At 38.6% G+C, this 23,156-nt stretch overlaps 2 protein-coding genes across 6 annotated transcripts; one reads left to right on the top strand and one right to left on the bottom strand.

Moving 5' to 3' along the window:
* Nucleotides 1–512: 512 nt before the first annotated feature.
* On the top strand, nucleotides 513–6,079 carry LOC136829810 (DNA-binding protein Ets97D-like). Of its 2 annotated transcripts, none has more exons than XM_067088761.1 (10): nucleotides 513–622; nucleotides 1,410–1,579; nucleotides 1,946–2,075; nucleotides 2,418–2,553; nucleotides 3,193–3,348; nucleotides 3,802–4,020; nucleotides 4,396–4,487; nucleotides 4,798–4,935; nucleotides 5,592–5,725; nucleotides 5,867–6,079. In XM_067088761.1, the coding sequence occupies exons 2-10, from the start codon at nucleotides 1,425–1,427 to the stop codon at nucleotides 6,027–6,029; spliced, it is 1,323 nt and encodes a 440-aa protein (XP_066944862.1). In that variant the 5' UTR covers nucleotides 513–622; nucleotides 1,410–1,424; the 3' UTR covers nucleotides 6,030–6,079. The 2 variants fall into 2 exon arrangements, with proteins under 2 accessions (XP_066944862.1, XP_066944861.1); XM_067088760.1 differs by having other exon boundaries at nucleotides 3,190–3,348.
* A 687-nt stretch (nucleotides 6,080–6,766) lies between these two features.
* Nucleotides 6,767–21,337, bottom strand: LOC136829809 (lon protease homolog, mitochondrial-like). 4 transcript variants are annotated; one of them, XM_067088755.1, is made up of 19 exons: nucleotides 20,987–21,337; nucleotides 19,614–19,694; nucleotides 18,827–18,961; nucleotides 18,466–18,554; nucleotides 17,790–17,980; nucleotides 16,271–16,410; nucleotides 14,983–15,129; nucleotides 14,267–14,458; nucleotides 13,765–13,845; nucleotides 13,517–13,651; nucleotides 12,801–13,029; nucleotides 12,495–12,616; nucleotides 12,254–12,349; nucleotides 11,089–11,259; nucleotides 10,532–10,699; nucleotides 9,552–9,807; nucleotides 8,600–8,802; nucleotides 7,481–7,645; nucleotides 6,767–7,087 (listed from the first exon to the last, which is right to left on the bottom strand). In XM_067088755.1, exons 1-19 carry the CDS (start codon nucleotides 21,284–21,286, stop codon nucleotides 6,941–6,943), a joined length of 3,048 nt encoding a protein of 1,015 aa, XP_066944856.1. In that variant the 5' UTR covers nucleotides 21,287–21,337; the 3' UTR covers nucleotides 6,767–6,940. The 4 variants fall into 4 exon arrangements, with proteins under 4 accessions (XP_066944856.1, XP_066944859.1, XP_066944858.1 ...); XM_067088758.1 differs by having other exon boundaries at nucleotides 16,271–16,365; nucleotides 20,987–21,325; XM_067088757.1 differs by having other exon boundaries at nucleotides 18,827–18,958; nucleotides 20,987–21,321.
* Nucleotides 21,338–23,156: the final 1,819 nt, after the last annotated feature.

The following is a 23,156-nucleotide window of genomic DNA, read 5'->3' as shown; positions in this document are numbered from 1 at the left end:
CTATAAATAGGCCTACATTAAAAATACTTACACAATACATAATTATGTAATTTACCTAAGTCTACAAAATGATTAACTGGGGAAAGTCACAAGACACATGGGGGCAAATTTTACAAGAGATAGATTCACGTGGAACTCCATTGATAACCTACTGAGGCAGTAATAGAATATCTTTTCTGATATACCTTGCAATTAAAAGCGCGACGCAAGGATATTTAAGACATCCAAGAAAATGAATATAGTAAAATGTTATTTAAATGTAAAATGGAGATTTGGAATTTGAGTATACAACACTACGTTATTCAATGAATAACCAATAGAATGCCATTCGACATAAATAAATGTGCATGAACTGTCATGGCGACGCTAGCGCTACCATCAGTGCACAAGTGTGGCTATCTACAACCTCTTCATTTCAATGGAACGAGGGATAATTACCGATTTTTTAATTATAATTACCTCTATTTTTAAATATTTAGCTATATAATATCTCAATTTAGTAATTTAATTCAATTAAATCATTCATATCTAGGTATAATCGACATTATTAAAAATAATAATTGACATTTGCATTGAACTATTTTTGTTTACATCGTTCATCGTGGCAACCTTGAGCCGCTTGGTGAGAGTCGTATTTTGACAATATTTATTGCAAATTTGGGCACAAAATTCAATCAAATAAAACCGAAATTCACCAAATTCAATCTATAATGGCATAATATAGTAATTATCAGGCAATATATATGTTTTGTTACCTTGGCTGGACTCGTATCATAGGGCTGTATAATCAGGCTAGACTGGATTTGTCTATCCTAATCTATATTAAGAATATGAAGAATATGTATAGAACTGCTGAGATTTAATTTAAATTTATATATAATATGGCTTACTTTCGGGTGGGGGGGATTCCAGGGGAAGGGGGTGCCTGATGGGCGTAGCCCCCGCCCCTGGCTAGGTTAGGGTAGGGAGAGTGAAAATTTTACTGCAATGGTCTGTTTAATTGTATGATTATATATTTATATTATATGGATTATTATATATTGTTTATATTTTTTAACATTTCGCAACAGTGGCTTACTTTGGGGGCGTTCAGGAGGGGGAAAGGCCCCCCCCCTCGGCAAGGTTAGGGTAGGGAGAGTGAAAATTTTACTGCATTGGTCTGTTTAATTGTATGATTATATATTTATATGATATAGGCTGTTATATATTTTATATATCTTTTAACATTTTGCAGCATTGGCTTACTTTGGGGGGGGTTCAGGAGGGGGAAAGCCCCCCCCTTGGCCAGGTTAGGTCAGGAAGAGTGAAAATTCTACTGCATTGGTCTGTTAATTGTATGATTATATATTCATATATATATTTTATATATTATTATACATTATATATAAATACATTCTAATGTTTCGCAGCTCTGGCATGGCAAAATGGCGGCCTCGGGGCTCAACGGGATAGGCAGCTTGGAAGAGATGTTTCTCGGAGCTTCCCAGAACGCAGCGGCAGATGGCGAGAACAAGTGCGACAGCGCGGAGGGAATAAGCGAGCAGGAGGACATGTCGTCGGACTTACAAGCCGATAGTTGGTGAGAGTCGTCTTAACTTACGCGGCGATTATGTTGATTCCGAGTCGTAAAAACTAGGGTTTTCGGTTTTTTTCATTTTAACACAAGCGAGTTGTTCTTGCAGTGTGAAGAATGTTTTTTTATATACAACTTTTATGAAATATTAATAAAATATATGAAATGGTTATAAAAAAAGCCACTGAAGAAGACCTTAGTGAAGGTCAAAAGCTCCAGTTTTATATTTTTGTTTATTTACACTTGGTTTTATACAGTGGGTTTTTTCTTAACCATTCAAGACAAACCTGAAGAATGTGTTTTTATCACTGGAATACAGGTAATATGAAAATAAAAACACTCAGTAAAGCTAACTTTATATAATTTTTTCAGTGAAGCAATGCAGATCTATGCCATCGACATGGACATTAGCGAAACCATGGGGACCTTCAAATCCCGCGCCGAAGAGGCGTTCAATCTAGACCTGCAAGATTGTCGTATCTTAGTTCTTTCCGAAATGGAGGTGAGTTGCAGTGTCCGATTTGTTGTAGGTTGGTGTGGAAAGAAAACTAAATAGAATATTGCACTGAACAGTTTATGTTCAAACAATACATACCTTGAATGGATGAATTGAAATTGACATTTATTTATACATTCTCTTCCTGTTTATTGTTTCAGCACTGGACTACTCTTTTTGGCTTCATGCATGGTTACATAATATTCCTTGTCTTTCAATCTTTTATCTAAAAAATACCGAAGGTCAATGTAAAATTCCCAATTGCCTTACATAGACACTTGTGCAATTACAATTTACCACCTTGATGGTAGCCTGGCACTCAGTTTGGTAATGAACTTTCCTTTCAAGCTTGGAGATGACGATACCCTGCAGAAACAGTGTGGAACGAGCAGTGGAACTGTACAGATACAGTTTGCAGTGAAGGAGGACATCGAAGACTCCAGAGGTTACATCGACATTCTTGACGTCTTGAAATCAAATGAAGGTGACTATAGTAATGCATAAAGTTGAACTGTAGGTCTGTCAGTCCATATTATCATGTGTGTAAGTTGAACCTTATAGTTACTGAATACTCATTCACTTTGCGATGTTATAACTACGTGCTACAGTTTCACCTGTGCTTATATTTTGTGCTCATTTGAGGTGGGTTTCATAGTTTAGTGTTGTCCTCAGATCACCGAGGCACTCTCTGGGTATATAGGAGCCTCCTGTTTAAATTTATAATTTATATATGTCATGTTTACCCTTTCATTGTTGGGCTGCACATCCATTTTCTGTCTTTATTGGTAAAGAAGTCAGTCATCAGATGTACAGGAATGAACTAGGATTCCATTACAAGTTCTTTTATTATAATTCCATTGCATAACAGAGGAATGGATTTGTAATGTTCAGCATTTAATTTATCCAATAACTGAATTCCTGCAGAGTTGTGATCCGTGAAATTGGATTTAGTTTTAACAAACAGGAAGAAACACTTTGGATTAACCCTGCGGGTTTAGAATTCTAGGCTCTTATTTAAGATCGGATCATTTGGCAATACAAATACATTAAGAAATTTGTTATGGTGGTCTAGTTAAGCAATTTTGATACTAGCAATAATAAAATTTTCTTTGTCGTACAGCAGAATCCTCTCCCATTCCGAAGCCCGAGGACATGGCAAGCCCAGAGAAGAAGACAAGTGGCAGTGATGATGGGAAACCAAACAAGATTTTGAAGACCATGCGCTGGATTGTGTGTCCGACATTCAAAGAACTGCAGCGTGTTTTGAAAATTCCCCAGGGTAAGATTTATAGTATTATAGTTTATTTTGTAAGTTTTGAAATTGCCGGCTCGGTGTAAATTACAGAAATTTGAACGCGTGAGAATTGTAGTTTTTTGTCAGTCTTATGACATTTCTTGATGGACGATACTGTAATTCTTTTTCCGAGACTTTTATTTTAAGGTTTCTTTTTCTTAGTGTTCACTTATAATAATATACTACTTAACGTTCAATAATATACTACTTAACATTCCCACAGTTAGGATGTGTAGCTAAACACTGTGCTTAGCATTTGCAAACATAAAATGTTAGTTTTAGATTTCGGTTGCATTGCAACTACCTTCACTTATCAAATAATTTTATTCTCCAACTTCTCCCAACAACTGTTTCAGTTTCCCTTTCAGCGCCGGGCGACGTCACAGGCCCCAGCGCTTGGCCTCCGACCTAAATTTTATACTCCATTCCATCTCTCAGATCCCCACGAGTGGTCAGCAGCTCACGTGCGGCACTGGCTTCTGTGGGCCATTTATCAGTTCGGTCTGCAGGGAATCAACGTCAACAGCACGTGCTGGAACAGGACTGGGAAAGAGCTGTTTTCTTTAGGTCAGACAGAATTCCAAAAACTTGTCCCGGAAGATCCCGCAGACATGTTCTACATGCACTTTGAACTTCTCCGCCGGACGAATGTAGTTGGTGAGGATTAAGGGCCTCCCTTTTTGCTTTTTTGTGAAACATAATGACAGTTATTCATTGGTTTAATGTTACAGAATACAGTACTTTTTTTTTGGTGTAATTTCAAGATCTTATATCATAGCTATGATATGAGCGTATCAATTGTTCGCGGATTAGTTCTTGTATAACTATGTACCTAGATTGTCCACCTTGCTACACTTCCAGTGGTCTTTGCCTCGCAGGAAATACCATTTTAATACTGCATAGGGAAGGGATTGATTTTTAAAGGAGGGACAGTGACCAGATAAATAGACTAAACACTCGTAATTCTTCTATTGGTGACTGTCGTCGTTAAATACTGCCTCAAACCGTTCTATACTGTAATCTTTTCCCCAGCCGTGGTGTGCGATCCAAATTCTGCTGTACCGAAGCCTGCGCCACCCAAGAGCAACTCGAGCATGTCGTTCATCAAAACCGACGCAGTCCAGGTATTTTGAGTGTGGACATATCATCTAGTTAAAACAAATTTGTCTTCAGTATGGCTAGGATTGGATTGGATCGTTTAATCACTGGTTTGATTAGCCCTGTACTAATCACTAGCCATCTGTATTTTTCCAAATCATTTCATGTACCTGTAAGCAGTGGGCTTAACGTACACCGACATGCCTGTCAAGATTTATCTCACTGAGGCAACTTTTCATGATGATAACAAGACATCACTGTCCTATTTAGTGAATGAAGGAACCACTGTATTCCTGCAATGGCTACAGCATTTTACTGTATTTTTTCTTTACGTAGGCAAAGAGTTCCCTAGAAAAAGTCACCAAAGACGTGCCGGGGAAAGCCGAAAACAGTGAAAGTGGCGAGGGAGGGAGCACAAGCTCCCAGCAGATTCAGTTGTGGCAATTTCTTTTGGAGCTGCTCACTACACCAAAGGTTTGGAGATGGTGGTTAATATATTGTGTAAAATACTCCTAAGATTGCTAGGGTGTGGCTAGGTATTCAAAAAGGTATAGAAAAGGCAGCGCAGGTATAGAAAAAAGCAGCGCTGCCTGATCTATTTAGCCATTTAAATCTTTCCCTTAATGTGAATTCCTTGTTTATGGTTTTGCCTGAGAACCGTCGCTTGCCACGTTGTTTCCGCTGACCTTTCAGTTAAATGTTCTGTGCCAACAATGTGTCATGGAAACTAGGTTTGGCAGCACAGGTTTAAAATGATGACACTTCTCTTTGTTTTGATGAAAAGAAAAAAAGTTTCCATGGATATGAAATTATCCAAAGTCAAATCTTTTAATGCCACTTTTAAACACATGACTGTACCTTAGAAAGATTTCACTTGAGTGAGTTCTTCTAAACCAAAACTTTTATCATAATGAGATATTTGTCAGCACAGGAATTCCTTATTCACCTCACCCTAGCAATCTTAAGTGTTTGACAGAACTTTATTTATTTACACAAGGAATGATTGCTGTACTTCTGAAGGCAAATAGAATAGCCTGCCTATTGTACTGATTTCAGAGCATAAGTTAACTTGAAAAATGGAGAGTACCATTAACATTATATGCAACTAACTTTGAGGAATTCTGTTTCAGTTATATCCAATTATTTCCTGGTACGGAAACGACGGCGAATTCAGGCTGCACCAGCCTGAAGTTGTCGCAAGTCTTTGGGGCCAGCGGAAGAACAAGCCAAGGATGAATTACGAGAAACTATCTAGAGCTTTGAGGTAAAACTTTGCGTGCTGTGATATCTTTGAATTTACTCTTTCTGCTTTCCATACATTTTTACACAAAACTAGATTTACAAAACTCACACACCTGTCAGTTTAGTACAGGAAATTTTGTATTAAAGACAATAAGTTTTCCAGGTACTACTACGAAGGGGACATGATATCGAAAGTCTACGGCAAGAGGTTTGTTTACAAGTTCGTGCTGGACCTGAAGAGTGTTGTGGGGTACAGCGCAGACGAGTTGAAACGGCAGGTTGAGGAATGTCATAACGTCAATTTTTCGTCTTCTGTTGTTATATAAATATAATGTCTAGTAAGTTGCAATGTAAATAAAGTTGTATATTTTTCAAACAATTGTTTCATGTAGTTTTCATTTGGTTAAAATGTTTCAGTAGCTATGTACTTTGGGGGTCACTCACAAAGCACCTATCAAGTGCATTTCAACTTGTTCATTTGACCCTTTGTTTTTTTTATTTGCCTTTTTCTAATATACCACAATGAAGTACAAGTAATCTGCTTCAAAATGAGACCAGAATGAGTACCATAACAGATAAAACATGGATAGCTTAAAATAATGATAACAGCAATTACCAGGCAATCTCTTGGTGAACTTTAGAGGGAATCAAATCAACTTGTCAATGCAATATCAGCATATATAACTGGACCACAAAAAGATCTGGTAGTATATTAGGCCATAACAGTGACAAAATTTGACTGACTGAGCCACCTATGATCAGATGACATCCAGTCGCAGACTGGTTGTTAGAGTCGTCTCAATCTGCAAAAGAGAACTAATCTTTCCTCGTATCTCTCGGCAAGACCAACACAAAACGTCACTGATGGTGGCACACAGTGCTTGGAAGATCATTCTGTTATATCTAACCAAGACCCCTTTTGTGGTAATTATATTTCTACCTTTATAAAGTAATGCCACATCCAGAAGTTCGGCATAATTTTATGAAGCACGACTTAGGTTCATTAAACCCGCTTGTACGCAACTAGAACTAATAACCTTGTCTTGAATAAAAATGCCAGAGGTATGATAATGAACAATACTAAAACATTTATTAACACTAATATCACTCGCACATCCGACCATATATATCACAAGCTGCGTAACATTATGACAAAATATAATTCTTCTTATTCACAACTAGAGATGAAAAGTAATTTTTACATAGGAGGCTTCTGTACATACTCTCGTGTCGTGAGTTATTCGGGAAAGGCAACCTTATAGACGTCGGCGTACTGGTTAGCGAAGTGGACTTCCAAACCTTCCGTTATGAACTCGGGCAAATCGCTAAAGTCTTTCCTGTTCTCCTCCGGTAAGATGATGCAATTCACTCCGACACGCTTTGCCTGTGATAAACAGAAGTAAAACACATTAGCCTTTGGTTCCACGAGAGTTACTAAGGTATACTGGATGCATAAACACATGAATTGATCTGTACAGTGTTTCTGCAAATTATTTTTCTTCTACTACAGTAGGTCTCTTTCAGCTTGGCTGTCCAATACCTTTAATTTTCTTTCCTCTTTAAGTATGAAAGAATAGATTGACCTGTTTAAGGGTTTCTGCCCCTTATTTTTCTTCGGTTACAGTAGGTCTCTTTCAATTTAGCTTTCTCTCCTCCAATTTCCACTTTTATCGAAGCAGAAACCTTCTAGCAAACCATGAGATCTAGAAACGTAACTAGGCAATCACAAACTTATCCCAAACAACAGCATAAAAATACCAACCCTTAAAATACTTACCGCAATTGTCTTTTCCTTGATTCCCCCCACTGGAAGAACTTTACCCGTCAGCGACAACTCCCCGGTCATCGCTATGTTCTGTCGGATTGGTTTTCCCTGGGCGAGCGACACTAAGGCCGTCACGATGGTCACACCTGCGCTCGGGCCGTCCTTTGGTGTTGCTCCCTGTTGGGTGAGGACGACAACGCGCTTACAGGGTATACTTGTGCAATATCAATGAGAATTACATCCTGCATTCATCTATTATCAAGGTACTTTGGTAGTCAGCAGTTGTCAAGGTCCCAACCCACAACCTGGTCATTAGTTCAGGTCTTCATATATTCTTGACAGTTTTCGTGGCTTCATCTCCTTCTTAATACCTTTCTATCCTTAAATTAATTCCTGTTTTTAAAAGATACTTAATTTAACGCATCCCCTGTTCTACAAATTACTACCCTTCCTCTCGTGATTTCATTTTAATACTGTAACTTACATAATGTGATACCAGCAACACGGCAATGTTAGAATTAAACGTACGTTATGTCCGTACGATACACTGGGTATTCTACCAAACACAAGCCTAGTATACTGTACAACGAAGTAGATTCTCCACTTCAGTATGTAAGGGGTCAACTGTAGCAACTGAGATGGATGTAATCCACAATATGTAAAGGGAAATAGCTTTCAATATTGCTTGCGGGAATTACTCTGCAAATTTTAATGAGAATGGAAACTCTTGGTTAAAATGCTTTTATAAAATGTCTGGCATTCAAAGAACATATGGGAGAACCATACAATTACCTAAGGATGGAAGGTTCTGCCATTTTCTAGACTGACAGGGTTTTGGGGTTTCAAGGATATTTGTATTCTGCCAAAAATTAAACTAGCAAGGCTTACGCAAAAAAATTCAGAATGAATCACAAGGTATGGTCTTCCAAGCTTGCCATATTTTCGAGGTGAACAAAACACGTTTGTCTGGCAATGTTTAACTCTGCTCTTGTGAGCAAAATGACAAAGACATTTCTGTCCATGACAAACCTGTTCCAACACTGAGCTTCAGAGATGTACCGAAATTGTTTAAAGAAAATTTACCTTTACGAGAACCGTAGAAGGTACATGCGGCAAAAACACTAACGTTACCTCTGGAACATGAAGATGAATGTGAGATTTCAATAGCGAAGTGTTCCCCGGAAGTTTTTCAGCTACGAACTGTTTTGCGTAGGTATATGCGATCCTCGTAGACTCTTTCATGACGTCGCCCAGGTGGCCAGTTGTTTCAAAGCTGCCCTCTCGGTCTCCTTCGACGGCGCGACCGGTCGTCTCAATATACAGGGTCGAACCGCCTGCAAATTAAGATTCGTTCCTGAGGGTACTTGTTTGAAAGTCAAACCATGCCACAGAACAATCAATTTACAATGCTGACCTGTCTTATTCCACACAATATTGTCAAATAACCATACACAATACCCAAGCAAAAGTACCAGTGCAGAAGAGCTCCAATAATGTCTACCCAAAACCATCTATATAATATACAAAATCAAATTTCATTTTCATGTTTTTAATCATTTTGACAATACAGGGAGGCCACTTTTTGTTTTAAAATTCACCCAGTTACCTAGATTCAAAAACCTGTCGGCCTATTACAAGTGATATTTATTAAATATAAGAAATGTAACTTAGTTGTCTGGTTAGAACGTTTCATAATGATGATGATGATGGTGATAAAAACAAAAGATAAACAAAAAAAAGATAAACTTTCATAATAAGGATAAATAAATATTAACAAAACAAGGGATAGCGCTGGGATCTATGAGGTCATTAGTGCTGAAATAAACTGAGAGTAAAAAGGATTTAAGTGTCACAGGAGGAAAACCTTGCAGTTGCATATGAAACAACCGTTTAGGAAGGGTGGAAAGTAAGATGGAAGAAAGAGAATATGACTGGAGGTACAGCAAAAGTAATGACTACACGCACCGCGTGAAGTGCATTGACGGCACTATCCCACTATGGGGGAAGCAGACGACAAACCAGGAAGATAACACATTAAAATAGAGCGGGTATTCCCGACTACGAACAAGCACACGAGACATACCCATAGCAGTCCACGCTAGGCCCATAACGACGCCTGGAGGCGTGGTATCGTACATCCGATCGTGACTGAACTTCGGTTTCCCGACAAACGTCTCCAGGTTGTCCGCCTCGACGCTGATGTTCTCCGTCTCGCCGCTGGCAATGTTGTACGCTACCCTTCTCATTATCCTCTCGATGAGTTTCTGCAAGTGTCGCACGCCACTCTCACGGCAGTACTGTCTTATCAGCCGGTCAATTGCCTTGTCTTCTAGTTTCAGCTGTTGAGATTCTCAAATTAGAAACACGTGACCAATACTGTACACAGCCAGGTGAAATGAGCCTGATGTTTAAAATGTCAGCTGTTGAAAATTACGAATTAGAAAAATGTAATCAACACTGCATGCAACCTCAAATGAACTTTACGTTCAAAATGAAATACATAATGAATCACTTCTAAAACTATCTTATTCATTCCTCGACTCCCTTGTCAGTCCCTAAAGCAATCTGTAAACTCTTTCAGTTAATAAGCCATGAAGTTAATAATAATGCTAAAATAATACCTCTGGTTTCATTGTAAGAGATTATTTATTTTACTGTAGTAGGTTAAAAAAATAAAGGATGAATATAAAATTTAGGCCAAAGGCCAAGTACTGGGACCGGACCTATGAGGTCAATCAGTGCTGAAAGGGAAATTGAAAGCAAAAAGGTTTAAAAGGTGTAACACGAGGAAAACTCGCAACTGCACGAAGACAATTCTTAGGAGAAGGTGGAAAGTAAGACGGAGGACAATAAGAACGGACGTGCAGTAACAGGAACGAAAGGGGTTGCACCTAGGGGCCGAGGGGACGCTGCAAAGAACCTTAAACGATGCCTACAGTGTACTGCGTGAGATGCACTGCTGGCACTAACCCCCTACGGAGTCAGAAATAAAGAAAAACATGAAACAAAAGCTTACATACAACATCGACCTGCGCAAAACACGATGACGTGTAAAGCACTTGCCTTTTCAGGGGAAATTCCGCAGAGCTTTTGTGCGGTCGGAATGAGGTAGGTGTTTGCGATGGCCAGCTTCTCTTCCGCCACGTACCCGGAGACGTCGATCATCTCCATTCTATCGCGTAGGGGTTCTGGTATGGTGTCCAGCACATTGGCTGTGCAAATAAATAACACCTGGAATGAAAGAAGGAGCAATACTTTTTCTGATGCCTGCCTGTCAAAACCTATGCTGGATATCATTATTATTATGTTGAAAAAGTTTAGCCAGACCACTGAGCCGACTATCAACTCTCATAGGGCTGGCCTTGAAGGATTTGGATGAAATGACAGGTCTGGACTAGAAGCCTAGCACTGGGAGCAGTCTGAGAGCAAATGTATAAAGTGAAATTTTATTAAAAATTAAAATAATAATATTAAGGTAATAAGAGACGATTACACAATAAATAAGAGGTACAGGACATCGAAATAAGTACAAAAAACCTGCATTTACTTCACAGAATAATCTCAATATGAACACCTGAATTACTCAAACTCGAAAGCAAATCCTTATTCATTTCACATACCTTGGAAAGGTCCACGTTGACGTCTAGGTAGTGGTCGAGGAAGTTGGCGTTCTGTTCCGGATCGAGGAGTTCGAGCAGCGCAGCAGACGGGTCTCCCTGATAGCCCTTGCCGATCTTATCCACCTCGTCGATCAGCACGACGGGATTTTCCGTCTTGGTCTTCTTCAGGCACTGAAACAAACGAAGGGCTTTCGTCGGTCAAGAGGGATCAAGACATGATTCTTTGAAGAGATTAAACTGGACTTATTCTGTCTGTACGTTGCTTTCGTGCCTTAAACTGCTTTCTGAAATTTACCGGGCTCTTTTTCTCCTAAGTTTAAATTTTACCTGCACCATTTTCTTTTCTTTAGTTCTTTCACATTCTTCTTCTTCTTCTTTTTAAAGGCTTTTTCCCATTTTTTGTACGGGTTAAGCACGATGCCTTCTTTGAAAGACTTTGATTTGGCTTTGGGGTAGACCGTAGTCTCGATCGGCTGCCCTGCCCGACATCGCTTAGACCCTGTTAGCGCATGTACATGTATCGTACCAAATCACCAGCTCCCTTTCTCCCAGCAGCGAGGAGAGTTGAGCGGTCAGATCGACAGTTCGAGAAGTGTGAGGTGTCTGTTACGTTTTTAGAAGATGTTGGAGTGGCTTTGTTTGTGTGTGTATTAGTCTGTAACACCCATTTGCTTTTAGCAAACCTATCCGTTGATTACATACATAATCCCGGGGTGTCTACACGGATGGCAAAGTGTCCGCCTCTCTGACTGGTCGGCTGCGGGTCTGAACCCGCGCCACAGACCTCTATGAAGTCCGAAGCTGCTGCTCTACCGACCTGGCCATCGCGGCTCTTTTAGTTCTTTAACATTCATGATTTATATTTTTTTTGGAAACTTTTTGGTAAGTGGCATAATATCTTCTAAGTGCTGTACAGTAAATGTTCCTATCTATGCTAATTTGCTTTTTAGGTATTGTTTACTTATCCTATATTTTAGATGCTAAATATATATTAATTGTATCTTGTTTTTACTTATTTTACGTAGCTGAATTTCTTCCTGCTGTTTGCCACAATGTTATGGCTTACGCGGGCATGGCAGTCATCTGGCTTGTTCCGTTAGAATGGATGTCATTATCGATCGTGAAATACATGCAAATAAATATTACAAACTGATTTCTTACAAACCTGAATCAATTTCCCTGGCATTGCTCCAACATACGTCCTTCTGTGACCTTTGATCTCTGCTACGTCTGTCATGCCTCCAACGCTGAATCTGAAATACTATAAATAAGAGATATTTTAATTTTTAAAATCAACCTAATCTACCTTTAGTTACTGACAGATGGTGAAACTGTTAAATAAATTCTATACAAATCAGTAGGCAAGAGTAGACGCTATCAAGTATATCCAAAACTGTAACCATTACCTCTCTATTCAGGGCACGGGCAATTGACCGTGCTATGCTGGTCTTGCCAACACCTGGCGGGCCGTGGAAGCAGAGAATCTTCCCTTGCGTTGTGCCTCGAAGTTGTGCAACAGCGATAAACTCTGCAACAAGAATTACACATCGCAAGATCTATTTTGATAGATTGAAACATACGCCTGACTCCCTTCAAAATTAACACGAAAACCCAATAAGACGATTAAAATCAATGTTGGAAACAAAACAATAAAATTGACTTCACAAATCACAAAATAGAATTCCAAAAATCAGCATCAACAGCAAACTGACCTAATATTCTCTTCTTGACATCCTCCATTCCGTAGTGGTCCTCGTCTAGAATCTTGCGGGCCGTTTCTAGGTCGAGATTCTCCTGCGAGGTGATTCCCCACGGAAGCATCGTCAGCCAGTCCAGGTAGTTTCTGGTGACATTGAATTCTGACGAGTGGTTGTCGAGGAAGCTCAGCTTATTCAGTTCCTCATCAATGACGTCCTGCACGGCCTTAGGGACCTCTTTTTCCTGGAAAGAATTGGAGTGTCATTGAAGTACAATTCCATAATTCTTTTATAAAGCTTCGGCATTGGTCTTAGGCTGAACCCACTGGTGTTTCATGAGGAACCTTGTAAATCTTTTGTTGTCTTATACCGTATAACACTGATAGCCTGATGCGATACCCATTCCTGAAAGATCAGTTTTTGTGATAAACTAGGCCAAAACTTTTACCCTTTAAACATGTAATCATTAACGTATTCTCAGTGGTAACTCTTGAAACGAATATGATAATTCTTGAAATGTATATGACTGTACAGTATACGGTAATACTTGAAATGCATATGATTGCCAGATTCTTCTCCTCTATTCGTAAATGTGTGGCACCCGATATATCCCCCAATCAATAACCTTGTCTCTACCTAGAATAGCATCACCTCAGCTTTCATATTCTAAAGTTTCTTTGCAGATGGGTGGATGCATTTGAGAGCCAAATAAAAAAAGACGAAAACTTTACCTTCAATCTCGCACGGAACTTCTCCTCGATGGCGTCTTTATCCTCCTTTTCGATGCCCAATTCTTTCTTGATCACCTTCAGTTGTTCCTGAAGCATATACTTCCTGTGCTGCGACCTGACTTTCTCCTCGACTTCCTGCGAAGTAAAAGCAAAGAAACTTGTTCGTGAGGAGACAATAAAGAGCAATACATTTACTTATCAGTTTTGTTTAATCAAAGTATGTATAAAACAAAGCTAACATTACTAACCTTTGCAATTGAGGCCTGCAGTTTGCTTAGCTCATATTCCTTCTTCAGTAACGAGAGCGCCATCATCAATCGCTTGGGAATCTGAAAGACGGCATGAAATTGAAGGTCACTACGGAAAGGAGAAAATCTTGAAATTGTCACTCTGCTGAATCATATACCAAGCTTCTTTTTTATTCACAATAGTCAGTGTAAATATATGTAAAAATATGTCTAAAAACAAGAACTTTCAAGAACCTGCTCAATTCTCCCTTTCAGTCCGAGAAGGAGATCGAGCAGACTCTCGAAAGTTCTTGTTTCGGACATGTTATTGATATATATTGACATCGACATTATTGTGGATGTCTTCACCAATCTTTCCCTTACTGTGATAAAGCCTGATTGGGCAGGCAAGCCAAATGAAGCCAAAAAGACTTATACACCACTGTATTCTCATTCCACTGAATAAAACTGAAACTGAACTGAAAATCGTCCTAGAGTATACCACTTTGAAATGGCAACCTACCTGAGTTTCCTCCAATACTTGCTGCAGTTCGTAGGAATTGGCGGACGTTAGGGAGGCCGCTAGGTCTGCCAAATACACCGGGTTGTCGACAACCCTCTGTCCGTGTTGAATCATCTGTTGGACGCTCTCCCGGTACAGAGGATTAAGGGCGATGATGTCACGAATTGTCTTGATTATTTCTTGCGTTAAGGCCTGTAACAGTAAGAAGATATATATATATATAAAATCCTTTACTCTACTTGATTTCCTTAGGAGGAAGAAAATTCGCTGATTCCATACGACTGTAATTGTCGAAAGGATTCGTGCATCTTTCAAAACAATTAACATGCCTGCTGAGTAAACGTTGATATATGGGTCACTCTGATGTTTGTTATTTGGAATGGAATATAAAATTTAGGCCAAGGGCCAAGCACTGGGACTCACGAAATCATTCAGCGCTTGAAGGGAAATTGAGAGTAAAAAGGTTCGAAAGGTGCAACAGGAGGAAAACCTCACAGTTGCGCTATGAAACAACAGTTGGGAGAGGGTGGAAAGTGAGACGGAGGAAAGAGAACGCGAATGGAGGTACAGTCGAAGGAATGAAAGGGGTTGCAGCTAGGGGCCAGAGGGATGCTGCAAAGAACATTAAGTAATGCCTACAATGCACCAAGCAAGGTGCATTGATGGCGGAAACTACACAACACGTAATATGGAAGAGAGTAAAACGAACAGCCTACCTTGACTTCCTCTGTTGTCTGAAACTTATCATGAGTGACGTTTTCCACCTGCGCTAGAAGGACTCTCTTCGGAGGAGGAGGCGTTTGCGTGGAAGCGTCCACAGTCGGGGCACCCTCAGCGCTTTCTGAACTTGGCACGGTTTCTGCCTGTCAAGGGGAGAGAGGCTCACGGTGAGGATGTAAAAAGTACGACAAAGCAAAACTACCATAACAGTACATTTTAACATTAATTTTTGTTATGTGAGTTTCTAAAGGGTATACCTTTCCCTTAACAGTTTTTCAAATCGCCATTAATCAAAATTAAATGTAAAATATCTCCCCACTTTGGTAATACTTCCTGTCAAAAATCAAGTGAAGCCGTATCATAAGAGCAAATATTTTTTTAACACAAAATTATTTTTTGAATTACCACATCATCCTTCAAAACATGCAATACACTAAACCAAATGATCCTTTCATAATAAATAACGAATCACAAATCATAATTCACGCCTTGGTCAAGATTCCTTTTCATTCCTTTTTACCTACTGCCTGAAGTCAATAAAAGCTATCATTCATAGCTGTAGCTATGGCAACACCTTCTAGAAACAATTTCAAATGCGGTATTTACAAAATAGCAGCAGCTAGGGCAACCGTTTCTGGAATATTTCCAAATACGGTATTCCTTAACTAGTTGTCATAACTGAAATAGCAAAAGAGATAATATTCAGCACTACAGAGACATATGCTGAATCAAAACAGATAATATTCAGTGCTACAGGGACGTATGCTGAATCGACCTACAATCAAATATCCTAAATTAAAGAAAAATGAAATACGCATTGCAATGATTAACTATATTTAGTGAAACAAGCACAAGCACCACCCCACTTACAAACAAGTTACATTCCAGATGGCCGTCTGTATGTTGAATTGTTACTGCACTCTTCAAGCATATTTACGTACAGTATGATATAAAATCAACAGAGTAGTGTACATTTTTTCATCCTAAAACATAATGCCCTGTACATACAGTACTGTTTGTACAGAGTAGGTGCGCAAAACAAAATTTGAACTTACAGGTGGTAAAGGGGAGCAATTAGAACGCAATTTTAATCTGCGATCCCATTTGCCGTTTGTTTGTACCTCTGAATGTAAGTTGAATATTTGTGAGTAGGGTGGTGCCTGTACTATAATTAATATACAAAAAAAGCAAAAAAAGAATAACTATACTTAGCAAAACAAGTTCTGGATAAATAATTAACCAAAAACGAATGCTACGCTGATCCCACAGACCGGAGAGACGTACCTTGGCCTCATCAGCAGACGTCTTCCGTCTCCTGCGCAGCAGCCTTCGGAGCTTGCTGTCTTCGTTCTCGGGGTGCGGGGGCTCTTCGAGGGTCACTGTAAAAGGTGTGTTGAAGGGTGGTAGTCGTAGCTCGACATTTGCTAAAAGAGACATCATTGTAATTGTCGCTCTACATCCCCATGCACAGGACGACATGAAGAACAATACTCTCCACCTCAAACATCATTAAAGCTAATCAGACCCTTTGGAAATTATATAGTGCTTGGAAGCTGAATAGAACGGAACATAAAATTTAGGCCAAAGGCCACGTGCTAGGACCTATGAGGTCACTCAGCAGTGAAAGGGAAATTGAGAGTAGAAAGGTTTGAAAGGCGTAACAGGAGGAAAACCTCAAAGCAGTTGCACTACGAAACATTTCTAAGGAGAAGATGGAAAGTACGATGGAAGAAAAAGAATATGAATGGACATAAAGTAAAAGAAATGAAAGGGGTTGCACCTAGGGACCAAAGGGAGGCTGCAAAGAATTTTAAGTAATGCCTAGTGAACACTGAAATGCCCATTTGTACACAGGAATTCCCTAAGCTTATTAACTTTTACCATTGGTTTTGGCCACCCCCCAAGTTCTACCTGTTATGCGTACTAGACATTTACAATTTGCTTGGGCATATTTCCCCCTGAGCGATTATCTCTATTAATTCTTAAGACAGTATACCTGCTTTAGTTAGCCATTCCCCCGACAAGTTTTGTAAGCCATACGGAATTATCTATAAGTACTAAATATTTCTAAAGAATATAGAATTTCAGTTTTTCTAAGGATGACATACTGTACTTAAATGCTATTTGAATCTAAGTGGTTGAGATTGAACAATGTAATGTCATTGGAATCTAAGAGGCATAGGCACATATAGATGCCTTTCAGTTGTGCCAAATTCCCGCCGATGGAAAAATATGGCAACTGTCTGAAGTAGTGGATGTCCCGACATAAGAAAGTTATGCATCTTTCAAACAATAATTATCATATCATATTTATTCTGGCTGCACTTGCAACTATCGCATTTATTACGGTAGCACCTCAACTCAGAATTTTACCGAATTTATGAATACATTCCATAACTTCACGAAAGAACTCACAAGATGGAATACACTGTAGACCTTTTCATCTCTAAGGGATATTTCATAATGAAAATACATTACAGAAAAAGATTAATGTTGCAATGACATGCTTTGCATAGGCTATTAGGGAACTGCATTTTCATGAGTTTATGGTATCAAAAGTGTCGAAGCACTTATCTACAATTTATGTTATGGTAACGGTTTATAAATGTTACCAGGGTCTGCCAAATGAAGGACTGTTTAAGTGTATCTTTCTGAGATGTCCATCATATATGAAATAATCCGTATGAATCAACACGCTAGCTATCTTATAGAAGGTCGAAGTCCCTTTTACTGAGATAAACAGGTCTTGCTGTGCTTATTCTAAAAGGTCTCAGATTTAAACTTCCAACAAACTTCTACTAACTCTGTCCCTTTTCTGCCAAGATCCGCTCCTCTTCCAACGGCTCGTCGTGCAAAACGTCCGTGAGGCTGATGCGTCGGTGCGCCATGACGATCATGCGCAACTTGTCGCCCATGTCTTGCAACTCGTGGATCTGAACGAACGTTCCTATGGAATGAAGCTCGCTTATTGTGTCGACAACCTCTCGCTCGTCACTGGAAAATTTCAGGGTGGAGTAATTTATAAATTCACACAGTTTTTCAAACATATCAGAGCAAAGTAATCTGAAAATGACATCATTTCTAAAAAAGAAAATATGACTCAACTTTTTATAGATATTTCTTACATGATTTTTATACAACTAGTCATTCATAGATAACTATAATGACATATTCTTTGATGAGTCTACGGTTTAAAGATTGTCCACGGCTTTGACGAACAAAAAAACAATCATCAAAATGTTTCAATTTTTATGTATATGTCTGTTACATAGGGCACCTTGGCTTAAATTCTCCGATTAATAAAAATACACAGTACGCATCTACACACGTCTGTTACATAGGGCACCTTGGCTTAAATTCTCCTATTAATAAAAATATACAGTACACGTCTACACACTCTTTCAACCTCTGCATATCAACGATCAAGTCACAGCACACTGAAAGAGTACTGAAGTAAAATCAAGTCACTAAACACTCACCTCTCATTTTTCTTCATGAAAACTCCAGCGTACGGCTGATTTAACCGGACTTTCCTCCTTATGAGGTCCATAAGCTCTTTGTCTGATATCTGTGGAGTTGAAATTTCAACTTGTGAGGGCCACAAACAATTTGTAAGCCAACATGAATAATTTCTGCTACAAGAACTTGATGATAATACATTTAACATGGCCATTAATATGCTCGCAAATATGTTTTGAAGTGAATGCAGAACTTTGTTTTATTTTATTCCTGTCTCCTTTAATTCCTCTTTTTAATTTTATAAATAATTTCACAAAGAAAATACAAATTCATTAAGAATAATAACTGAGAACTAAAATTCAAATGGCATACTAGACTCACCTCAATTATTTTTATGAAACGTGGAAACACTGGGTTTCTGTTGATAGCAATAACAGGTACATTGGGCCAAACCTCTGGCACACTCATTGTGGCTGGAAGGTTCATCACCATTGGACCGTCATCTCCGTCACCCTGCTAATAAGAGAGGGCTTACTAACACCCTGTTAACCAGAGGAGTTATTAACTCAGTTCATAATAGCAAAACTTTTTCTTTTTAATAAAGACAGTGAGCAAATATAACAGTGTTAACATTCTTTGGTAAAAACCACAACAAAGTACTGATTAAGCTCCTGATATGAACCAATTCCTTTCCATGTTGGTTACTTTTTTGTCATGCATATTATACATTGTTATATATTACAGTAATTACAGATTATAAAAGCTTAGTTTTGTCTCTAACTAATTCATCCTGCTCTTTGGTTAAGCCAATGTTGAAGTCTGTTAAATGAGTCCACAGCCTCATGGCCTATTGAAAATATATGTATATATCATAAAAACCTCATACAAGGCTGCTTTCACAAGCAATTGCTAAACAACCACAATACACTATGTAAATAAACTATATGGTGCCTTACACAGCTGTGTCAACAACTAACTCCTTAAATATTAAATGTCTGCAAACTGCTGGCTTGCAAAAGGTGCTTCTTTTCAGCTTCAATTGATTCTCTTTTTACGTGACCTTCCTAAAAATGTTTATAAACATAAACCAGTATCTTGCATTACCATTACAATTTGACACAAACTGTCGCCTCGTCTAGGTCGACAAAACTGTAACTAGAACTCTAACCTTCTGTCCATTGCCATTCCCTCCACTTGGGGCGCCTTCCTCTCCACTCCCGTGCTGCGAACAGTACGTTCGTGCCGTCACCTGTCGAGAAAATGGCAATTGTGTACAGTGCTATACTTACAAGACTTAAAGGTAATATTATGCAAGTAGAATCACACATACATATTCATTCATGCATAATGGTTACATCTTGCTGTTCAAAGGGTTAGAATGAACAGGATATATAACTGTTTTATGGATCAGTTGCCTTTCATGGCTCTTTTGCACAATGGTATGAGAACTGCAAAGGCATACAAGTAGTCAGTCATATGGCAGAGAGTATGAAGAGTACTGTTCACTCTGGGATACTTGTTTGTAAAATAGTTCCAACTTTAGTTTGCTTGTATTTTCTTGGAAAATTTACCTGAGGCCAAAGGGGTGCAACGGCCACAGGTTACTGTTAGCAGAACCATAAAACAGCAAGCTACCACCACGGTAACTACAACTTTACGTGCAAAATGGGCACCGTGTTTAATACCAGCCACCAGGGAATTAATATAGAAGCATAAACAAAAGGTGGTTATTATTAAAAGCATTATCATAAGACATAAACATAAAAATACAAACAATATACAATGACAATAATAAATTAGGGCAACTCAGGTCAGCCTACGCTTGAATATGGCGACAGCGAGCAATTAGGTTCTCACTTTGAGGAAGACCCTAAACTAGAATGTACAAGGAATATAATAATAATAATAATAATAATAATAATAATAATAATAATTATGAGAAATTACTATGGAAATAATAATCTGGTAATAATAACTATACGAACAATGATAATACTGATGAACTAATAAGGGAATAATAATAATAGTAATAAAACTGAATAAATATGGAATTAATAATAATAATAACAATAAATACAAGGCAATATAATAATAATAATAATAATAATTATGAGAAATTACTATGGAAATAATAATAATCTGGTAATAATAACTACACGAACAATGATAATACCCATAAATTAATACGGGAATAATAATAATAGTAATAAAAATTAATAAATATGGGATTAATAATAATAACAACAATAAATACAAGGTAATACAATAATAATAATAATAATAATAAAGAGAAATTACTATGGAAATAATAATAATCTGGTAATAATAACTACACGAACAATGATAATACCCATGAATTAATACGGGAATAATAATAATAATAATAATAATAATAATAATAATAATAATAATAATAAATATGGAGCCAGCTACCGGCACCTAGCTTAAGGTACGTCCACGCCCTCGCCTAACCTAACCCACATCCCACCCACTAAACAGCTCCCCCCCGGAACAAACAAAACGCCCTAAATCGACACAAACCTGAGACAAAAACCTATTATTCCCCCAGGGGCCCTGACAGAGCCACTGACCCCCGGGCGAAACTCCCGGGAATATTCTGGAGGCATTTGACAGGACATTGACGACATGGAGGGCGCTGCTGGTGTCCCCGGGATCCTTCGGCGGTTTTCCGTCTCCTCCGGCGTTATAAAGGCGCCCTACGCCCGTCAGGTGGGCGTGATTGGCGGGTAATTGTGCCCTCGTGGCAGACAGGGTCCTAAACCTCGTCTGCCTGCCGATATTGAGCCAAAAACGGGAAACGTAGAGGACGGGGCTGGTCATGTTTGTGTGCGTGTGTTCCACGGTCGGGCAGACGACGTCTAAATCTGTTTGGAACCTGGTCGCGTTTCGCGGCAATGTTTTGCTTAATTTACCTAGATTTATCACATAAATCTAAAAAATTAATAAATAAACATACATATAAACTAATTTATAAAATATTTTAATAAATTTTAATATAATTTTCAACGTAAATCTGGCGATATTCCCAATTTATTACCCACTTACACATTATTTGCAAAACTAAACGAGCCCCAACATCAAACTCCAGGGTTGTCTTCCATCCAAAGCACGCGCATGACGTCATGTTATCAAAGTCATGCTTGTTTTACGTAAGTTTTTTTTTTTTTTTAAAAACATCTTACAAAACATGAGCATACACGTAAATAAATCATATTATATAATTATATCCTAATTTAAGAGATCTCTCAGTCAGCACACGTAAGCACTTACCTGGGGATTATACTATTGTCCCCGGTGGGCTGATAAATAAACCGGTCTTTTATTTTTGTTATTTTGTTTTTTTATTTTTGTTTCTATATCAAGTTACGAAAAATTGACCTGAAATATAACCCACAACTTTAATTATTTTGAAATTTTTGTGGTATTCAAACGAAATTTAACTTTTTTCCATGTGATTTTGTAATTTTATTTCTATCAAATCTTCAGATATATAAAAAAATGTTTGCAATTGTATAAAATAAATGTTATATTTATTTGATATCATCAGAATATTCACTGAATAACCTGATTTCACTGAAAAATAAAGCTTCCATTGTGGTCATAAATAATAAACATCATATTTCAATAATTTGTTTTATTCACAGACAGAAATTCAGTTTCATAACATGAAATATTTTGAATTTATAAAATACTAAGGCAATAATACAATATACACTTAGTAATATAATAAAAATATTCTTCAAGAATGTACAATATATCTATATATATTAAGAGAGAGAGAGAGAGAGAGAGAGAGAGAGAGAGAGAGAGAGAGAGAGAGAGAGAGAGAGAGAGAGAATACCCTTAGCAATACTAAAAATACTCTTTTAGCACATAAAATATACACATTTTTAAGGGTGAGTGAGAGAGAGAGAGAGAGAGAGAGAGAGAGAGAGAGAGAGAGAGAGAGAGAGAGAGAGAGAGAGAGAGAGAGAGAGAGAGAGGCTAAGAGCACCGACGATTAATGGCACAGTCCACAACTCCCAAAACCACCAGGAGGCACACGACAAGAAGAAGAACGACCATTATGATTAGAGACGAAGATTCTACTGGTTTGTCGCCATTGTTGAATTTTCGAACGAATTCCTGAGTTTCCTTTTCTCCTGAAGTTATCGGGTCCTGAGATCCAGATTCGAAGATTTCAGGGGTACGGCCGTTGGCCCCCTGTGTTTCAGAGTCACTGCTGTTAGTCGTCTGTACTTCAGAGATACTGGCGTTTGTCTGCTGTGCTTCAGAGATATTGGTGTTTGCCTGATGTTCTTCAGAGCTACTGCTGTTTGCCTGCTGTTCTTCAGAGCCACTGCTGCTTGCCTGCTGTGCTTCAGAGATTCCGTTCCTAGATTCAAGTGCAGCAGCACTTAAAGTTGCAACTTCACGCAGGCAATTCACCGAAGCCGATAAAGTGTTGCACATTAAAGCCGTCATCACGAGAAAAACATTAAGCGTCAAAAACTTCTTCGCCATCTTGGAAATGAGCAGACAAGACCCGTAAGATCCTCTCAGGCCAGAATCTGAGGGCAGACTGAAGACCTCCTCTTTATCACCCTTAGATCGTAATCGTCTGACCCACCCAAATACCCCCTGAGGGAACTAGGGCAGGGGGCGACCTTAGGTGTGTCAGTCCGGAAAGAAATTCTCTGGGATTAAAAGA

This window comes from Macrobrachium rosenbergii, chromosome 45 (assembly GCF_040412425.1).
Source record: "Macrobrachium rosenbergii isolate ZJJX-2024 chromosome 45, ASM4041242v1, whole genome shotgun sequence".
Lineage (NCBI taxonomy): Eukaryota > Metazoa > Arthropoda > Malacostraca > Decapoda > Palaemonidae > Macrobrachium > Macrobrachium rosenbergii.
The sequence above is the reverse complement of the archived record's forward strand: the minus strand, read 5'-3'. Positions and strand labels throughout refer to the sequence as shown.

Bases quoted from the DNA above. Each gene is read 5' to 3' on its own strand.
- LOC136829809 (XM_067088755.1), bottom strand. From the start codon at position 21,286: ATGACCAGCCCCGTCCTCTACGTTTCCCGTTTTTGGCTCAATATCGGC. The intron at 13,846-14,266 runs GTAGGTTGCCAT...GCCGTCTTTCAG, and splicing joins AAGTATTGGAGGAAACTCAG to ATTCCCAAGCGATTGATGAT. The intron at 13,652-13,764 runs GTTAGTAATGTT...TTTACTTCGCAG, and splicing joins TGCAGGCCTCAATTGCAAAG to GAAGTCGAGGAGAAAGTCAG.
- LOC136829810 (XM_067088760.1), top strand. From the start codon at position 1,425: ATGGCGGCCTCGGGGCTCAACGGGATAGGCAGCTTGGAAGAGATGTTT. The intron at 1,580-1,945 runs GTGAGAGTCGTC...TAATTTTTTCAG, and splicing joins GACTTACAAGCCGATAGTTG to TGAAGCAATGCAGATCTATG. The intron at 4,936-5,591 runs GTTTGGAGATGG...ATTCTGTTTCAG, and splicing joins AGCTGCTCACTACACCAAAG to TTATATCCAATTATTTCCTG.